This window comes from Hylaeus volcanicus, chromosome 5 (genome assembly GCF_026283585.1).
Source record: "Hylaeus volcanicus isolate JK05 chromosome 5, UHH_iyHylVolc1.0_haploid, whole genome shotgun sequence".
Taxonomy (NCBI): Eukaryota; Metazoa; Arthropoda; class Insecta; order Hymenoptera; family Colletidae; genus Hylaeus; species Hylaeus volcanicus.
In genome coordinates, this window is record NC_071980.1 from 9,625,451 (window position 1) to 9,645,495 (window position 20,045).

Here is a 20,045-nt window from a genome sequence, read left to right on the forward strand (position 1 = left end):
TGGAGAATCAACGTCGATGAAACGTTTAGAACGCAAAGTAACGTTACTCGTAGCTCCCTAAAAAGAGTCGATCATCCGAATCGACGTGTACAAGAATGATCCTCGGTGTTTACAAAGAGTACCGCAGGATAAAGGCGATAACGCGCGCTAACGTCACGATAGATCGCCAGTGGAGCCAGGGGGGAAGACGACCCATGAGCTCGAGGCTCTCGTCTCCCTCGGTTCGGCGCGATTTAGTTTACTACCCGGGCGAGAAGGCGACGCAGTGTCGTTCTTCTGGATCGCGAGGAACGATCCGAACAGGCGAACAGTGATCCACGGGATGAATACACGTAAACCGAGGAGGGACTCGGATGTCCTGTTGTCCAAGTTCGGTCACAAGGAGTTCCTCTTCAAGTTCCTCGTGATTGGTGACTATGGCGTCGGTGCGTTGAGGCTGTTTCACGCTTCAATTAATATTCCTACAGTTACCTAGTCGTTTCTAAGCACTCTTCTCTTCCCTGTGAGACCACTAGAGTACTTACTTATCCAGCAGTGAGAAATAAACAAGAAGAAGACGATCAAGGAAAACAGTTGTTTTTTTTTTTGAGGTGGTCAAGAAAGCAGTTTTCTTGGTAAATTTGTTATTGAAGAAAGAACGTAAGATTTTAATTTGAAATTTCACGCACGCTTTCATTATGTTTCCTCGATACTTCGTCGATGCGAGTGCATTAACGAGGTCGTCCTTGACATCGTATCTTCTTCTTTCTCGAGCGTATATCTAGCATTTAAAAATTACACGATTCATTGATAAGCTCGACTTGCAGACGTCACACACGATATGAGTTCTTTGCTTCAATTAAAGTTGATATCAATATTGGGGGGAAAAAAAAGAAAAGAAATACGAAGTTTGCTCGATGATAAATCGTCGAGAAACATTATTTTAAAACAACACATATAGGTATAGTTTGTTCGCTAGACGTCATCTGCGCTGAACCCAACGTAACGATTAAATGCTGCTTTCTCATTAACGTAATTTAGTGGCGAACGATACAAAAATTTATTGCATATTAATAACGATAGTATTTAGTATTGTTTTGATTTCTACTCAAAAGAAGAAGATTACGTGAATAACAATTGCGTGTTAATTCGTTTCAGGGAAAACAGCGCTCGTCAGAAGATATACAGAAGGTAACGAAAATCATGCTTGTTTGTAATGATACTTAATCGGTTGCTCTTCGTATACGATGGTATTGTTAAATAAGTGCATTGCTGGCGAGAGTGAGGTTGGTGCGGGAGGAACCTTACCCTCGCTAGGACCAGTTATAAATGCCCACATTGTGTCTAAGCGTTCTTGTTAAAAACAAATTTTGTAATAAATACCTAACAAGTAAACGTTCAGTTTTATAAGAGCTATCCAAAAAACAACAAATTAATGCCACTTTTCATTCTTACAAATTTAGGGTGTCCCGTCCCTTTTTTCCTATAACAGTTACCTCCTAACAATAAATACCTAAAAGAGTAGCCATAGTAAACGGAAAGGTAGGAAGTCCGAACGAAGTACCACGAGTCAGACACGTGCTTATTGTTCATGACCCATGTTCCTTACCACGAGTCTCACTCGTCGTTGCAGGCCAATGTGTTAAACCACGCAAGTGACCGAATAGAGGCACAGAATTAATTTCTACGCCTAATAAACAATGTAAATTCTTCTCAATGTCTAACGCGGAAAGCCAGTTATTGTCACCCGTGCGGAAACGAAACGTCCAATTTCTATGAAACATGATCATCGTTGTTTGCGTCAATACCGTTTGCAATTATTCTTTGCAGGAAGGTTCACATCAAATTACAAGATTACCATAGGAGCCGATTTCGCGATAAAAACGCTCGATTGGGATCCTCACACTAAAATAAACTTGCAACTATGGTATTGTCGATGCGATCATTCGCCAGTTCAAGCCATTTTCCACTTATTGTGGGCATGGCGTAGCATTATTGCTTCATGTCTCCGCTCTAATTTTCAGGGATGTCGCGGGCCACGAGAGGTTCGGATATATGACCAGAGTTTATTACAAGTATGCGTGAGTATTTGTTGAAGTGGAGATTCAAAGTTAATTTAAGATGTTGTGTTAAATGGGTGAGATAAATGGGTTAATTTAAATAAGATAAAACGTAACAAAATGTCCATCTGCATGGAAACAATTGTCGGAAATTTCGTCGAGTTTTCAGTCACTGTGTACGTCATTTTACAGAGTGGCTGCAGCTTTGGTTTTCGACATCTCGCGAGTAGCGACGTTCCAGTCGATAAAGAAATGGCTCTCCGATCTGAGGGAAAAGGTCACGCTGCCGGATGGAACAAATATACCCGTAGTTCTTTTGGCGAATAAGTGCGACGTCCCTTGTCCGGTGGTACCAACCGAGCAAATCGCAAAATTTTGCAAGGAGAACGACATAGGCGCCTGGTACATAACTTCTGCTAAAGAAAATACAAATATCGGTGAGTGCAATTATTTTCTTTTTTTTTAAGAACTGTAAATTTTTATTAGAAAAATAAGACATCTGGCCATCTCTGTCTGTCGTTAACGTATAATATAAAAATGTTTCTATTCTCTTGCAGACGTGGCGATGCGATATTTAGTGGAAAACGTGCTCAAATCGAAAATCGACGGAGGAGTGCGCGATTCCATCAGGCTGCGAGACAAGCCTGCGATTCGAGACAAAAATCCTTGTTGTAAATCCTAATCGATGCACGGATTACAGAAATCTCATTTATGGTATCGCCGTCCTCGTCCCAAAGAGTTAACCTTTTTTTTTTTTATACAAATTTTTACCCGTTTTACATCAATATAAAATAGACTGAAAATTACTCGCGTGCTCTTAGGTATCGTATATGTAGTCGTGCGAGATATACGCGCGAGTTCCAAGCGGAAAGGAAAGGTACAACGTGTACAATAAAAACAAGTATTTAATTTGTACTTATTCGGTAACCTCTTTACATGGCTCTCAGTTTTTGGATTACGTGAGGAGAACGTTTAACAAATACGACGAGATTTTGTAACATTAAACTACGAATGTTTTCGAACTTCGTCAGCGTCACGTTTACTTCATTCTTACATCGTATCATTAAAAGTCGTGCGTATTTTATGTACAAATATATTCGTGTGCAACCTTTGGCAAAAGCTCGATACTTGCTTCCGAGCGTCTCTTAGATTATTTATATACGTAGAGTATTTCATTTACTTTTTTTTTTCTACATTTCTATTAATATTTCGTTTGTCAGTCGATAAATAACTTAGTTTATTCCCTATTATACAACACCAGCCATCGCGTTAGTTACAGTATAACCACAGAGTACTCTTGACACTAAAGCTACTCTGTGATATAGCCTCACCAACCAATCCAATTTTAATTGCCTTTCTAGTCTTGCGATTTATCGTCCATTTGATTCACTCTTATATCATATTCCACTCTCCTCGTAAGATGGTACCGTTGGATATCGAAGAAAACTGACTTAAAAAGTGGCGATCAGTTAACGAAGTAATATTATACCAAGTTCCAAGCATGTCTGAGAACAGTTGCGTCCTTGCACCCACGTGAATTCTTCCCTGCACTTCCTTCGTCCACCGAGCAGTCTCGTCAACTTATAAAACCTTCTATTTACAATTCGTATTTCCTGTCTTCTTCAAACATCGGTCATTCGTAATCGTCATTCTTTTCATGTTTAGTCGTATCCTCTGTGGCGAGGATCTCCATTAGTGGCTAGCTCGATCCCAAATTTAAGGATCCTCGTCGAACTGAGGATTTCTCACTGGATTCATAGCGATGGAGACCGTCGACACCATCGTCTTGCTGAAGTCCTTCGAGTAGTCTGGAAAATAAATCGGCCAGATGGAGATCGATTTGTGACACCTGTTCTCCTTCGAACGCGTGCTTCAACGATCGATGGAACGCATAGGCAGCAAGCAAGGAAACTGTTAATGAGGAAAGTCGTCGAAGCTGATGACTTATGTGTGCGGTTAGCTCGATGCCCCGGAGTTCTGTTATCCTGCGACAGGAGGTGGTTCCGGACAGAGACGGGACAGATTCGAATGATTTTGCGATCGAGATATAGTCCTCTTCTGATAAATAGAAAAACAATAAATATCGTCCTCGATTCCTAGAATACATTCAGACTATATAACTATAGAGGGTGTCCGAAAAATGTTGGAGGTCCTTGAAAGGGGTGGTTTGGGAGATGATTTGAAACAACTTGTTCCTTAGCGAAAATGTCGGACGGTACTTCGTTTTTGAATCATTAACACGTTGATCGCCATGTCACCCATATATGGGTGACAGTGTTTTTCACTCAAGAACTAGAAAGATTAATTCTGAAAGTTAGACGTCACAGGAGATGAATCTAAATGAACTTCTTGAATTTTGATGTAATTACAAAACTAACTACCACGATAAATGTTTCATTACCTAGATTCCGATAGTTTAAATAATATTTAATCTTAGCAGAAACTTTCAAGAATATTCGTTTGGCAGTCAACGTGTTTATGTGTGATTCACAACCGCCGAGTGGCGCGCGCTCGTAATTCCAAAATGAAGCAACATACGACATTCTTGCAAAGGAAATTGTGGTTCAGAATCGTCTCAGTTACCCTCCATTTCCGGTTCATACACTAATTCTGGAACACCGTGTATGAAGTTCTGTTCTAAGCTGTAGACAATTTGACCCGTTCGCTGCACAAACCGATTATCTCCACTTTTTGGAAAAAATCTTAAATTTAAGTGCCAAAGCACTTGGTGTAGTCATAAGTTTTTATATTTATAAAAACTTTCCTGAATAGTAAAAACTAACACCATTAAACGACAAAATCTGTTGGCCATTGAATAACAAATAATTTATTTCAGAGATTTTTCCGCCGCATTTCTTAACTTTTGTTTGATGAAGTTAATCGATTCGTGCAATGAACGACTAGTTTTTAAATGAACCGATAGGTGAAATGTTGATCTGATACCTTTCAGTTGGTGAAATTCACAGATGTGTAAGTGCGTTAGTTGCGGTTTTACACAGAGACGTAGACACACATGGACAGGGGACATGCCCGAAAGGACCATTTGCAATCTAAGAAAGCAGCGGAATTTGTGCCCTTGACTTACGAAGTGAGCGAAGTGTGGTCGCTTAGCTCGCGTTCGGTCAGAGCTTGGTGAGCGTTACCACGCGACGGTGCTCGAAGTTACCTTGGCCGTAGTCCTGCTGTTGGTGACACGGGGCACTGCTGCCATAAGGCGTCAGGCTCGCCCTTATCCTCGAACAGCCTATCACCCCAGCGTACGCCTGCCTGTACTGCTTGTTCATGATCACGTATATGATCGGATTCACGCACGAGGCAAAGTACAGGAGAAGGTAGCCCATCACGTGAAATTCTAAACGGAAAAACGATATACATTGTATTTGCAGCATTATTTCAGTAATGGAAATCTGATAAGAGATTTCCGTCAACTTAGCGTTTAGAAAAGCATCTGTAATTACTTTATCAGTTATTATTGTTAGTTTATATAACTTAGGTTGATCAGTTTGTAAAATTACCTGGATATCGAACTTGGACGTCGGCGACTTTGACGATAGTGATCGGAAGGTAACAAGCGACGAAGCTGAGGAAAATGGCGAGGACCATTTTCGTGATCCGCCATTCGCTGCGTCTCTGTTTGATCTCTCTGGTGTCCCTTCCTGGGGTATGAGGGGACTTTATCGTTGGCGTTGCATGTTTTCGCATTCTTGACTCGGAGCTGATAAATCACAGGAAACGAGTAACATATATGTTCGTAACGTTAACGCTCTATCAGGTGAAAGTAAATATACACAGAATTATTGCAGGAACCGAAAATAGGAGGTAGCTGAGACGATTCTGAACAACAATTTCCTTTACAAAAATGTCGGATGGTGCTTCGTTTTTGAATTATTAACGAAAATCACCAACGAAAAAACGACCCACCATTTGACATTTTTGCAAAGGAAATTATGATTCAGAATCGTCTCATCTATTTCCGGTTCTTACACCGATTCTGAGACATCCTGGATTTACCTGTGTACAACCCAAAATATTTTCGTGTAACATCCCACGATTACCAAGCAAGGTATCACGAAACCCATGACGAATAGGAATGTCTTCGAAGTGCCGCCTCTACTGTCCTTAACGATAGAGCAGGTTTCTAAATTTGCGTCGTAGTCGAACCTACCTGAGGAACAACGAAAAAAGAGGTGAAATCAAAATGACTGGAAATAACCTAACGCTCTTGACGCTGTTTATATGAAAACACAATCTTACCCCATATTCCCAACAGGGTGGGCACTTGCATCCCATAAGAGAAGAGCCAGCAAAAAACTATCATAAACGCGATCCAATATTTCTTGTAGACCTTGCTGTACAGGCCATGATGAGCTATCATGATGTATCTGAAACAACCAGTTACGTCAACTTTTACGCATTAACATCTTGTAATTGCATTCCTCGAAAAGGTGCAATTTACATTCCAAGGTGAGATAATAGAAAGTTTACGAACGCATACCTATTGATAGTGATAACTGCAACGGAGAGGAGGCTGACGCCAACGTTCCCGTACCTAAGGAAAGGTACGAGGATGCAGAGAAACCGCACTTCCGCCCAACTGGCATTGACGAACCTGATGGAATCGAACGGCAGTACTAAAAGGCAGAACACGAAGTCTGCCACGCACAGGCTGCAATTATTCGAACGAAAATGTTATTAATATCAAGTACCCCGATTACAAATTGCAAATTACTAAGGATGTGTGGAATCCCGGTCGGGACGGGAATTCCTCCCGGGATCGGGATGAATCCCGTGAATTTCCGGGATCCCGAAACCATTCGAGATTCCTGAAAACCTCGAGATCCCATAAATGTTCTCGAGATCCCGTACATTCGGATTGCTGAAATTTTCAAGAATAACAACACTTTCGGAAATCCCAGATATTATTCTATATCCCGTACATTGTCGGGAATCCCGAACATTTTCGAGATCCCGTATATTCTCGCGTATTCTCGGGAATCCCGAATCAACTCGGGAATCCCGAATCAACTCGAGAATCCCGAATCAACTCGAGAATCCCGAATATTCTCGGGAATCCCGAATATTTTCGGGAATCTCGCACACCCCTACAAATTACAATACCAAACAGTACCTGATAATAAAAGCTGCCGCAACGTTTCGTACTTTCGGGTACTTGCACAACGCAATGATCGTCAATAGATTGCCAGTCAGACCGACGATCATTATTATAATAGCGACCACAGCTGCGAACGTCCTCAGCGGCGCCGGGAACCTATACATATAATGTTCGTATTGTTCGTTAATCTTAAATCTCATTCGCGACTTATCGAATACGATTACACGTCATGCAAACGTCTTCACCTACCACCTATTTTTCTATCTACTTAACGATCACATAAGTGGACAAGTAATATTTTGCCTACATTTACAATGAGAGACAATTTTATTCTGAACGAAGAAATGAAATTATCTCATTGTTCCATGTTCTATGTATTTCATTTTTAGAGGGATTCCAATCACCTGGACAGTTCGCTATCGATTATCGGGCTCTCCGACGTACTGTTTTCCGAAACACGTAGCATCCACGTGGGCAAATTGTCCATTTCGACGATGACGAGTTTCTGTACCGTTTCGAGTGATTCATTCGACTTTGATCCACCTCCGAGGCCTGGAAATAGACGAGCAAATAGAAGAAAATTAAACACACGCGTATCGTTTTGAAAACAAGCAAACAATTTTTCGATTACCTTGCAAATAACAATCAAAAATTGGAGTAAAACTGAGGAGCGTTGTGGCGCGAGCGATTCGTTTCGATTTATTGATATTCCTCTTTTAAATATTATTCCCGTGAATATTTCTATCATTTGTTAAAAATAATCGAAATAATTTGAACGATAAACTACGTTTTACTGTAACATGGAAGTATTGGTTGGAAATATCAGTGAGTGTAATACCCACGAGTAACCATAATCGCGAACGATAATATTTTCCTAAACACGGGAACACGATTTCCCACGAAAGGAAAACCGCAGTGTGTATACTCCCCATCGAGCATGACGCAACGCGGAAGTCGCGCTCTTGTTTTGAAACAGTTTTCTCGAACCGATTCGATGCCTATTCGATGAAATGAATACTAGTAATTAATAATTAAAATTTTTCATTGAATGTATGTAGAAGTATTTATACAAAATAATCCATGTTTATTCAAACTCAATTTATAATATCGGTTTTACTCTCTGATATCGGAATTACTATGAATCATTTATACTGTGGGCCTAATTATGACTGGATTAATTAATATCATAAAAAACGAAGGTACAGTGGCGATGTATCGATGGAGAAACTGTACGCAAGTTTCAGCTTCTGTTGGATTTGGTAAACTGGGGTCAAGCTGCGGTGCATTAACCTCGATTGAGCTTAATTAAGAGAAATTAACGGACACCCAGAGCTAGGCATCCCCACGCGACAAAAAACTCGTCAAAACTTATGGAAGACATGGGAACCAGTGGGTGACATCCTCTCGTTTCTCCATCGTTACTTTTTACTGCGTAGACCCTTTGATATATCTCTTTTGGACGTGCTTCGTGAGATGAAACTGACGCTAAATCCGTTTCCACTTGGAACTTTTAATATCAATTGTAATATTTCTCTAGCATAGTACCATTGGAACCTCTATGATGCATCTCGTTAAATTGCATATTTGACAAGCAATGCTTGTCCTTCATTATCGATTATAATTTTTCTCTAGTATAGTACCATTGATACCCTAACACAACACCTTAGAGTAAATTGTTTATCCTACATCAATCTACTCGGAATTATTTTTAATACTATCGTCCTCGTATTATTTTAACGTAAACTGATTAAAAGGAACAAAATTCCTTAAAAATTTGAGACTTCCGTTTAGACGAAAGTGCTATGATATTAAACGAATGGTGTTCTCCAATGTGTGTTACAGCGACTTCGCTAAACGAGCCGAAAAAAGGGCTTAATTGGCTAACCGGATCACTTACAGCTAGCTGGATGAATACCGAATAATGCCGACCCACGATCGTATTAACCCCACCTAAGCCGCGAAGGGTGAATCTAATCATGTTCTAGTAGCGACTGTACGAATTAACATTAGCCTGACTTTTCATTATAAATACATGCATGTCTATAGTTTATTCGTGTATATATTTATCGTTTCCAAATAAACTTTACATCAGCTCCTGGAGGTCCTAAATTTATGGATAATATTTAGAAACTGTGCTTTCTCGAAGAAAAATAAATTAAGGATGTTCTCCAATCTCGGAACGCAAATTTTCAGGTATTCTTCGGAACCATTTCTCTCCAAATCTACAATATTTATAAAACAAAGTGATGTAATTGACTCTAATTGGCGTGGCCTATGTATTTCTATTAAGAGCACTGTATTGTTCATCAAAAGTAAACTCCTTTTTATTTAGCATTTTTTGCTATCTCTCCCATTTGAATAGGTTTGTGGTCTGAAAGGGTCAATTGAAGGAACTTTTCTTTCTATGTTTCATTCTTGGAAAAGATAGTAGACGATCTTCCTGGTGTCTCGTTGCACCTATCATGACAAAACAACGCGATGGTACGTCACATGTAACGTTCAGCGGAATCCTTCGCGACAGCCTGACGTCACCGAATGATTTCCGAGTTAATCACGCGGCGAATGGCAATGAATGAGTCAAGTTGACTCACGGTGAAAGTAACTATACTAAGAAACGCCGCGGGACGATCAGCAGGCGCGCGGCCAGTGAATGCAAATCGGTCGTTTGCCGCGGTTTCGTACAAACTACGATCGGCTCCATTCATGGGGAACGAGGAACGATATTTTTACACCTTGCGAGATTATCAGGTAGCGATGCGAAAGTAACTATATAGAAAACGTAACGCGCGTGACGCGGAGCCTACTCCGGAGTCTGACGTGTTACTTTGAAGTTCGGAGTCTGATCACGAATGGGTAAACGAGGATAGGAGTTTTTATTTAGTTTCTTTTTAACGCGTTTCGAAATCAGTCTTCATCAGCGATTATAATTGAAGTTAATTCGTACGATGGAAACAGAAGCAGAAAGTTAATATTATTTATATATTATTTGTAGCTTTGTAACACTTTAGAATAACTTGTATACTTGACTAGGGATGGCTATCCTAATTCGAAATGGAGATAAATTGACGATGTTGAACTGCGAGTGAATCACACTGTAGAACAAAGGGTTAACGTAGAAAACAATAAAGCTCGACTTTGAAAAATGGAACACGAGTTCGTTGCAACTGAAGATTCACGCTAGTTTCCGAGAATTCTAAATTGCTTCTAATTGAACGCTACTTGCCGGCGAACAGGGTGTCGTTTAACAAATTTTTCGCATGCCCGTTGACCGGATATTGGATGCAGAAAACTATGACGCTACCGTGTATATAAGCTCGTCTGTTTCTTCGTCGCTATAAATATTTCATTGTGGATTTACACGAATAAGACAGACTTATGCAAATGGACGGATGAGGAATCAATTGTGGACAATCGGGTGGAGCAATAGTCATACTCTTAACCCGTGACCTGGGGGACAGTGTCAGCCATTTATGGCAGCGATTACCAACCTAGGTTAGTAATAACTGCAAGTTATTAAGTATTCGTACCATCTAGGTCTATTCAAGATATTTGTACAAATTGTACGATAGGTTTGATGTTTACAAAGGTATTTTTCATTATAAATATATACATGTGTATAGTTTATTCATGTACACATTTATAATTTCCAAATAAATTCTTCGTTATAAATAATGATACATGTGTACAGTTTATTCGTGTACATGTTTATCATTTCCAAATAAATTCTTCGTTATAAATAATGATACATGTGTACAGTTTATTCGTGTACATGTTTATCATTTCCAAATAAATTTTCCACGTGAAAGTCGTCCCCACGATGGTTCGTTAGCGATCTAGGTACATGTATAGTTATCCGTGTTCAGTTCGAATCCCACCCACAATACCACGTGCTCCGAAAGCAAGTTACGGTCGCCTGCACTTAGGGAACCGTCGCAAGAAGGATTCCAGAGAGCGATAAAGAGCGACAGGTGCAGTGGAACAGCGCAGAAAAGAAGGGAAAATACACAGACGTCATTCGTGTTGCGTATTGTGGCAGCCTTTTTTTGTCTCCGTGACGTTCGTCGTCGCACGAAACGCATACTCGTGTTTTTTGTCCTGATCTTGGCATTGGTCCTCGAAACGACGCATATGCCTCTTGGCATCAATTGCATTTCGTCGAAGAACGACCATCGGAGTCCTCGAATCCAATTTGTGAAACGGATATGCGATGCGAACGAGTCGCGGTAGATTCTTGATAGAATTTTTATAAATAATTCGAGTTTCACTGTATTCTAAAATATTAGGCGTAGAAACTATACCTTTACGCCCGCATAATTATTTATAATTCTAGTTTGAATAGAAACACACAGATTTCCTATAGTTTGTATAACTATATCAGCTCTCTCGCGTGTCCGAAGGAAGATCATAAGTCGTGCAATTCATTTCTTTTTAAATAAATGATAAGTTTGCCATAGAAAGGCGGAGAATTAATTTCCATACCTAACATAAATAAAACAATTACATCCAACTAAATTAATTTTGCGGTCAGGCTGACTTTCCCAAGGCGACCAAATAATTTTTAGCCAGGCTCCAAGGTTTAAATATCATCGCTTTGGTAACCGTCATCGGAGGGGCTCGTGTTTACAAACACAACAAATAACACATGTTCGCGAATAAAGGAGCGCGCAAAGATAAATGAACTGTCGACGGAATAATGAAGCGTACGAATACCAATTCTGACTCACCGCATTAATTCTTTTCACGAATCATCCGTCATAGCGATTCGCGAACAGCGGAACATCCGACTTCCTCCTGACTCACGGATGACGGCGCCAAAAACGAGAGTGCAAGTCCGGTCGCGCAGGTTCTTCCTTCTTCCAGCTATAACAAAAACAAGTACCGTCAATTTTCGGGCATAGGGCGAATTTCTTGTGGAAATAGAAATTTTAAACGACGGATAACAGATGAAGCGAACACGTAACCATTATAAAAAGTTCCAGGACAGGCTCGTTTAAAGAAAAATGTTGTCTAATGTTTTGTTATTTATTTAGATTTGGGTAAAAGGTGCGATAGACTCGCAGTATTTGCGAATCGAGGCGAACAGTCCAACGAATCAAATAAAACACAAGTGAACAATTCCAAGATTGGCGAGCAAATTCTCCATATAATCAATTTACATCGATATATGTCGGCGTCGTAAACGCCATCGATAAATAAATTAGTTCGTTACCTGTTAATCGAATAAAACGTTGTCCATTTCTGCGCGCAACCAGGCTCGTTTCGATAGTCGAGAGGCACTTTTCCTTCTTCGTTTGGCACCAAAAGAAAATAAATAAATAAATAAATGTACGCGGTCACACAAAATGCTTCGTAAGAAAACCAGGTCGATGGTCAGTCGCGGTTGCCCGTTTCCGGTGACGCTGTCGATGGATCGACGAATGGGAAATCGATTGTCGCGCAACAACGGAGTCGCGATCTATTCGTCGCCGTCACCGCGGACGGACTGGTTGTCGCACGGGTCGCGATAGATACGGGCCCAAGGAAGGGTTAAAGGAGAGGGGATGCACTTAGGCGTACGACGTATGCGCGTTCCCCACTCAGGGGACCCAATCAGGGATGGGCAAAATTCTTATCTGGCCAAATATTTGTAACAACGATGAAAAATAAATAATTCTCGATTTGTCATTTGGCTTCCTTGCTTAAAATGGGATTGTATTAAGTCGTCCCATAAGTTCGTGCTGAAGACTGTCTCGAAATTTAATAAAAAAGTACAGACATTTTTTAATAACGGTATAATGACCATGTGAGAGAGGTGAGAAACTATCGTGAAATGAGACAGATTATCTTTTCTTGTGACTCTTAAGAGTATGTTTTACATATTAATTTGAGAAATAAAAGTATAAATGGGACGAACTTTTAGGACGACCTAATACATCTTTTTATTTATCGTACAAATTCATCCAATAATGGATTCATTCTCTATAATATATTCTTTATAATATATTGGATTTAGGAATAATGATATTTATGATATTTCATTTGGAAATGATTTTCGAACACCTTCTCGATCTTTCCTTTTTATCGAATGCGCTATGTACACGAAATATAAGATTGTACAGGTGGTATCGATAAATTACACGAATTGCAAATAAACGATATCAGCAATCGGTTAGACTACGTGCCTTTCGCGTAGTCAAAGATTACGAATCATACTTTAACAAGAACGAACTGCACGATTCCTCCCTTGGTTCGATTATAAAAATGACTCTTTAATTCTCAAAAATATCAAGGAATTGTTCTGTACAGTAATGCTTCTGTTTTTTATTATTAATTAATGATAGAGGGGAGGTTCGCTAAAAGGAATACTTTTAAACGCTCCCGATACTATTGTTTGTTGTTCCATTCTGTACACTGTACAAGTGTCACGATATTATTAGATGTCTCTAGATGCCATTGTCCTATTTATAGAACAGGTCGTAACTTTGAAGAAAAATTTTGATTTCTCGGAAAGATTGTTCTTCGCTTTTAACTAATATATTTTTGAAATCTTTAAAGGACACAGAAAACGAACACAATCGATTACTTTTGTAAGACGATTCAAATGTAATCGAATTTTAGGGAAAAAGAAATTCTAAGCTTTTAATTTCTATTTTCGACACTAAACGTCGTATAAATAAACTGTAAATATAAAAAAGTTTCGCAGTCGAAGGATTGATCTATCGGTGATCGAAACTCAGGATTCATCGTATCCAATATCCAGAAATTAATAAAAGGTTCCCTCCGTGAATGAATAAAAGATCTTTGGGCAACGTTGATTATCCAAATATTGTTCGCCAAGGCGTGTGAATATAGCGTACGATTAAACTGAATTAGGTCATAGTTTTTCTAGAAAGGGGTCCGGGTAAACGGCCCCTTGACGATAAATCGTCGAACGCTTGCTTTTTATTAGAGATGGGGGTGTAACTCTAGGCTTAATCTAGGGCAATATATACCCGACGCAACAAGCGGTGGCTGACAACACTTCAATGATGACGGCGGCTTAACTGGTCGTATCATGCTTCGAATGATCGCCGATTTCTAACTCCGATTTCTACAAAAATTACATACTGGGTGGAGCGTTTAGATGGGAACACCAAAATATCTCTGTTACTTTAGGTTTCATGAGAAAAAGAAAGTGGGACCATGTTACACTTTATGAAGTGGCGCATGTAACGGTGAGACTATTTTTTTTTTCTACGTCTGAAACCATCTGAATCGCGACAAATTGAAAAAATTACATACAGGGTAGAGCGTTTAAATGAGAACACCGAAATATCTCCGTTACTTGACGTTTTACGAAACAAAAATCTATGGAACCAAGTCACACCGTGTGGAATGCCGCATGTAGCGGTGAGACTATTTTTTTTCCTCAAGGTCATTGACACTCTTTTAAATGCAACGAGGCATTTTCATCGTTGTAATATCGTAGCTGACTCAAAAGAAAAATTTAAACACGATCTTCCCCCACCTATTGTGACGAATGCATGATTACTTTGTAGAAATCTTCGTCAATTACAATCGCGACAAACTAAACGAACCTTTTGGCCAACCTAATACTCAAAACCATAAATCCTTATTAAACTACGAACCTCTAAACTATCTATTTATAGATGCTGGTCGCGTAACGTAGCGATTACACGGGTGAAATGATTTAGAGAAACGCTCATCGACCTATCCACTACGAACGTTCTTGAAGCACCTACGCTCGAACCACGCGTTCCGTCCGCTGAAAACACCAAAGGGGTCCCTACATCCTTTTTAAAAATAATTACGTTTGGTTACCAGGGTACGGTAGAACCGCGCGAGGGGGAGATACCAGCTGGATACGATCGTGTGCAACGGAAGAGTACGCCACCGCGCCCCTAATAAATCGGAAGCGGGCACCGTTCCTCTTTTTTTCTTCGCCCGGCCATCAGCCTCCTTCGCAAGGAGGAAACGCCATTTACACGGTCACTCAGCGATCGAGTGGTAAATACAATTAATTAAAACCGAAGCCCGTCCGAACGGGACGACAAGTATACGGGGGTTGATTCGAGGGAAGGGCACGGTTCAGGAAACTGAAAATGTGACATTTTTCCTATTACCACTTCGAAGCTCTCAAATAATTCGAAATACGAAATTCAAATTCGTTGAGGAACGTCGTGATTGCCAGTTAAGGCGTCTGGCCACCCTGAGCGCTCGACAGATGGGTACTATTCTTAAAAAATTCGTAAATACGAAAGTATAGACAAAAATATACTTTTATGTTTTGACACATACTGAAGAACGGTTTAATGAACACATGAAAAATTTATCGAGATAACAAAGAAAAAAAATGGCGGCGGTTCGAAAATTTTGGCGAAGGCCTTCGGCACGAAACGCGCGTGGGCTGTTGTCCCATCGTGCTATTCTTTAGGTTGCATGTAAAAAAGAAAAAAGAAATATTAGATTGTTTCTGGAGTTTGTTACAAGAGAGTAGCAATTGGATTTCTTTCTTTTTTTTTTACCATTAAGAATATTATGGTGAGCCGAAGAAATTTTATTTTTATTTTTCACCGAAATTTCACGAGAAAAATCGTCAATGAAAGAAAAACTAATCAAGTAATCGCAAAAATCCATTGCTACTCTTCAGATAATGTATCTAAAAGTAGTGTGTACAAATTTCAGAGCAATCGGACCGATAGTTTACGAGATTTACGTTGTACCATTTCGAAAAATGTAGTTTCGAGATAATCCCAAAAGAAAGTAAACTATCGGTCCGATTGCTCTGAAATTTGTGCACACTACTTTTAGATACGTTATCCGAAGAATAGCAATGGATTTTTGCGATTACTTGATACATTTTTTAATTAATTTTTTTTTAGAATAGTACCCATCTGGCGAGCGCTCAGGGTGGCCAGACTAATACTCTTGAAAATTTCTATCGCGATTTAATTTTGTTTACAGAGTTTTGGAAACTGCGTAATGAAACATTTATTTTGGTATTTAGTTTTGTAACTTCACCAAAATTCGAGTATTTCATTTAAATTCATTTTCTATGACACTCAACTTTTGGCGAAGGCCTTCGGCACGAAACGCGCGTGAGCTGTTGTCCCATCGTGCTATTCTTTAGGTTGCATGTAAAAAAGAAAAAAAAATATTACATTGTTTCTGGTGTTTGTCGCAAGAGAGTAGGAATTGGATTTTTTTTACCATTAAGAAAATTGTGGCGAGCCGAAGAAATTTTATTTTTCTTTTTCACCGAAATTTCACGAGAAAAATCGTCAATAAAAGAAAAACTAATCAAGTAATCGCAGTTTCGAGATAATCCCAAAAGAAAGTAAACTATCGGTCCGATTGCTCTGAAATTTGTGCACACTACTTTTAGATACATTATCCGAAGAATAGCAATGGATTTTTGCGATTACTTGATACATTCTTTAATTAATTTTTTTTTAGAATAGTACCCATCTGGCGAGCGCTCAGGATGGCCAGACGCCTTAATTCAAATTTACTCTCTATTTCTTAAATATACGTCTGTGTATGCCTTCAATAAGTTCCACTGCAAGTTAATTTCGTGTATTTGCGATTACGTCTGCTTAATTACGCAATTACTGTAGGTACACCGATCTCGATATTTCGTTATTACAGAACCGTGCAGGATTCAAGAAAGTTTGCAATCGAATACAGAGACACGGAATAATTGCTTCTGCAAACGGCTGGTAACGTGCTTTATTGAGAGCCGACGCCTCCGCGCCGTGTGCACGTTTATACGTCGTTCAACCAACTAGCTCACTGATTTAATCGTTTATGTCTTACCGCCCTCGGATCTCTTAACGACATGGATTGAAAGACACCGCTGTAATTTACGGGGGAAATCTTCTTCGCGAGTACAATACACGGATTGGAACATCGCGAGTTTCCTAGCAATTGGAGAAAATAACGAGGGAACAATTTCTCGTCTACGTAGGTGATGCTTAGGATGTTTAAAACTATTAAACGAAGCATTACACTAACATGACGTAAAATAATACACAATATAATAGAAAATAGCACGACATAAGGAAGCATAAGACTGGATAAGAATGGATAAAACAGCGTAATCCAAAATAGCACAGCATAAAAGGAGCATAATAGACCACAACGTAGGACAAGACAACATGGCACAGCATACTATTAAACATAATACTACAGCATTACACCACACCCACAGAGCAACATAACATAATTTAAACAACTCGCTTTAAACAACTAAAACCATCGAGATCTAAACCAACTGAAACGATTGAAAAACTCTATGAAATGAAATTTTAATTTTTGAAAGTTACTATAAAACGTATCGAATATTCATTTGCAACTGTATACCTTCGTAGTTAGGTGGAGAAGAACCAAGCAAAATTTGCGAATTAAAATAATTCTCTTTCAGCAATGTCCCCACAAATGCCGGTAAAATCATCGTTAATAATTAATTAAGTAACCTCTAGGAAGAAGATTGAAATACATTGGTGCGGAGTTTAAAAATGCGTGTACAAGTTGTTTCGAAATCGATGAAATGGATTTCACGTGTTCCTCCTGCTCACGAAGGACACTCACCCCACGCCTGCGCTCTTTTCGAATCCAGAGAACGCGTCTGTATCAGAATTCGACGGCCGAGGTGTCGGGATCTGTTAGTTGCCTCGCGAATAACGCGTGACTAGGTTTCGACATACGTTTCCCCTCGTAATTATTGTTATAATTAATAAAAAAAAAGAGTTCGCTCGTTTGTGTTGAAAAAGAGATAAGCAAGCTCGAGGTTAAACTCGACCCTCGATTCTGGATCCTCTTGGGTAACGATCGATTAAGTTGTCGAAGAGGATCTAAAAGCGAGGATCGAGACGTTTAATGTTTGATCGAGTGAAATCTAGTTGATTGTAATGATGCTAGTTGATTTACTCGTTTCGCTGTAATTTCTGTTTCGTCCCGTGCCAAGTAGACTACGTCAAGTACAGTGTTACTTGAATTAAAGACGCGGAACCAGTTGGCGCGAATAAAAATTCAAACAGGGAATTGCACTTTATTTTTAACTGTATTTATAAATAAAACGTTCTGCGAAGATTTCGTTTGAACGTTTGAAAAATATTAGAAGCAAACGTTTAATTCTCCCTCGAAGAGAGAAAGTATCTACTTCCTTGCCTCCTTCCTCTTTCTGGTAGCACCCCTGAACCCCTAGAACCACTATATATCCTTAAAAAAAATTCCATGAAATAAATTTAAAATAAACTTCAAGTTTATTTACGACTTATTACGACTAAATTCTAGAGGGTTGATTGTTTCGATCGGACGATTTTCTGGCGGTCATAATCGTTGGAACTGGAGGAACGCGCGAGTTCCTTGTTGTTTGAAAAGATACGAATGTTAGGATGGAAGTGGAAAAGTGGTGACGTTGACGATGTGATTTGCTATCGGGGGAGGTCTGAAATCCAAAGGTATCGAGGGAATCTCACACGTGTCGGTGAAATATCATAAATGATCCGCATCAATGAACAGAGAGCCGACAGCGTTCGCTTCCCACAAAGGTATGCCCTCGTCTATCCAATTCTGGGTAAGGATTCAGGTGAATGAATGGATTGTGCTGACGATAACAGCTGACACCGGTCGAAACCGATAAAACGCCGTTTCGCTTTCGTTCATGCGCGTCGACTGAAGCGCGAGTTTGTTAAGCTTTAGGGAATTACAAGCTCGGAAATATTTATTGCGAATGCAAATGGGAAAGTTCTTAAAAATCCAGGTGATTTTTCATTGATTGAAGAGGAGTAACGATTATTTATTGCTTTATACGTAACTTATAGTACACCGGCTATTAAAATTATACGGACACTTGGATTTTTGAGGTTTCGATGTCTTAAGACAGTTCTCTACGATATTCAACGCGTCAAAAATTCTCTGGACACCTATTCGCATTTTAATATGAAATCATTTTTGTTTTCGATACATGGCACCATTTTCGTTTTTCTTTTATAGAGGAACGCCACCGAGAAACTGTCCAGAAATTCCTCACGGCGTCCACATGATATCTAAAAAACTTCCACGGATTCTGGGGTTTCCTCGGGAACGCAATTTTGCCGCAAGGTAGGATCACTCTCCGAAAGTTTACTCTCGGTTGAAAGAGTTTATCGTCTCGAGTGGCGAAAATAGATTTCTCTCTTCCCTTTCGACGCCCCGTGGTCAGAGTAAAAAAAAAAAGAAAGTGAGAAGAAAAAAAGAAGAGGTTTCCCAGTGAATTTTCTAGATGTGCGAGAAATACGAAACGCGAAACGGGCAATGGGAGGGAAGAGAAAACAAACGAGGGAATAAACGCGCATAGAGGAACGAAACGGAAAGTGGAGATCGCGGGGGATAGAAAACGACCAAGGCCATTATTGCCAAGAGATTTACAATAAACTGAACGATATTTCCCAACGATTCCAACGATATTTTTCTAGGATCGTTCTGATTTGTTTATTGTATAGGTAAAAGTGAAATTATTTAATAGAGGATTTCTACAAAACTTCACTTGATTGTGCTTCGATTAATTGTGAATAATTTGAGCCTACTTCGATTTAAATTGACCACCCCAGTTTGATTAAAAACGATATAAAAATCAAAATGCAATTTAAGTACTTGTTGTTTCGAAACAACTACGTACCTTAATTTGAAATTGGAACTATTCAAACGGCGTGGATAGGCAAAAATGTTAAACACAAAAAAAGTTTTGCTTCTAATGAACAATACTCTCAACAGACATCGAATTTTTACAAATGTTTCCAATTGTACGATTGAACGTGACTACATCGAAACAACAACCTTAATATTTGCATGAAAAAAAAATATTTTGCAATCAAGAAAAATAAATGAAATTTGCAAGCAGTGCTGCTCCTGCGCAGAAGGCGAATGACTGC

At 39.4% G+C, this 20,045-nt stretch overlaps 3 protein-coding genes across 6 annotated transcripts in view; 2 read left to right on the top strand and 1 right to left on the bottom strand.

Annotated features, from left to right (window-relative positions):
• The first annotated feature begins 172 nt into the window (after positions 1-172).
• Positions 173-2,954, top strand: LOC128876739 (ras-related protein Rab-38-like). Its single transcript, XM_054123343.1, has 6 exons — positions 173-425; positions 1,138-1,170; positions 1,810-1,906; positions 2,004-2,060; positions 2,232-2,476; positions 2,597-2,954. Exons 1-6 carry the CDS (start codon positions 323-325, stop codon positions 2,719-2,721), a joined length of 660 nt encoding a protein of 219 aa, XP_053979318.1. The 5' UTR covers positions 173-322; the 3' UTR covers positions 2,722-2,954.
• LOC128876738 (G-protein coupled receptor moody) lies at positions 2,927-12,646 on the bottom strand. 2 transcript variants are annotated; one of them, XM_054123342.1, is made up of 10 exons: positions 12,362-12,646; positions 11,877-12,012; positions 7,557-7,704; positions 7,168-7,308; positions 6,535-6,705; positions 6,294-6,421; positions 6,051-6,204; positions 5,555-5,754; positions 5,125-5,391; positions 2,927-3,847 (listed from the first exon to the last, which is right to left on the bottom strand). In XM_054123342.1, exons 3-9 carry the CDS (start codon positions 7,637-7,639, stop codon positions 5,162-5,164), a joined length of 1,107 nt encoding a protein of 368 aa, XP_053979317.1. In that variant the 5' UTR covers positions 7,640-7,704; positions 11,877-12,012; positions 12,362-12,646; the 3' UTR covers positions 2,927-3,847; positions 5,125-5,161. The 2 variants fall into 2 exon arrangements, with proteins under 2 accessions (XP_053979317.1, XP_053979316.1); XM_054123341.1 differs by having other exon boundaries at positions 5,206-5,391; positions 12,362-12,645.
• Positions 12,647-17,714: 5,068 nt separating this feature from the next.
• The window catches only part of LOC128876180 (G-protein coupled receptor moody), a 9,290-nt gene continuing 6,959 nt past the window's right edge, over positions 17,715-20,045 (top strand). Inside the window, exons 1-3 of one of the 3 annotated variants that reach the window (XM_054122320.1) lie at positions 17,715-17,954; positions 18,427-18,683; positions 19,129-19,236. The gene's annotated coding sequence lies outside the window, so the exon portion shown is untranslated. Of the gene's footprint in view, positions 17,955-18,426; positions 18,684-18,826; positions 18,896-19,128; positions 19,237-20,045 lie in introns of those variants that run through there. The other 2 variants (XM_054122321.1, XM_054122322.1) reach the window with 2 other exon arrangements.

What these genes read in the sequence shown, in the direction of transcription:
- LOC128876739 (XM_054123343.1), top strand. Translation starts at nt 323, where the DNA reads ATGAATACACGTAAACCGAGGAGGGACTCGGATGTCCTGTTGTCCAAG. An exon ending in AAAATAAACTTGCAACTATG is followed by an intron (nt 1,907 to 2,003) that starts GTATTGTCGATG and finishes TCTAATTTTCAG; the next exon opens with GGATGTCGCGGGCCACGAGA. An exon ending in TAAAGAAAATACAAATATCG is followed by an intron (nt 2,477 to 2,596) that starts GTGAGTGCAATT and finishes ATTCTCTTGCAG; the next exon opens with ACGTGGCGATGCGATATTTA.
- LOC128876738 (XM_054123341.1), bottom strand. Translation starts at nt 7,639, where the DNA reads ATGGACAATTTGCCCACGTGGATGCTACGTGTTTCGGAAAACAGTACG. An exon ending in ATCGATAGCGAACTGTCCAG is followed by an intron (nt 7,309 to 7,556) that starts GTGATTGGAATC and finishes TTATATGTATAG; the next exon opens with GTTCCCGGCGCCGCTGAGGA. An exon ending in GCGGCAGCTTTTATTATCAG is followed by an intron (nt 6,706 to 7,167) that starts GTACTGTTTGGT and finishes GAATAATTGCAG; the next exon opens with CCTGTGCGTGGCAGACTTCG.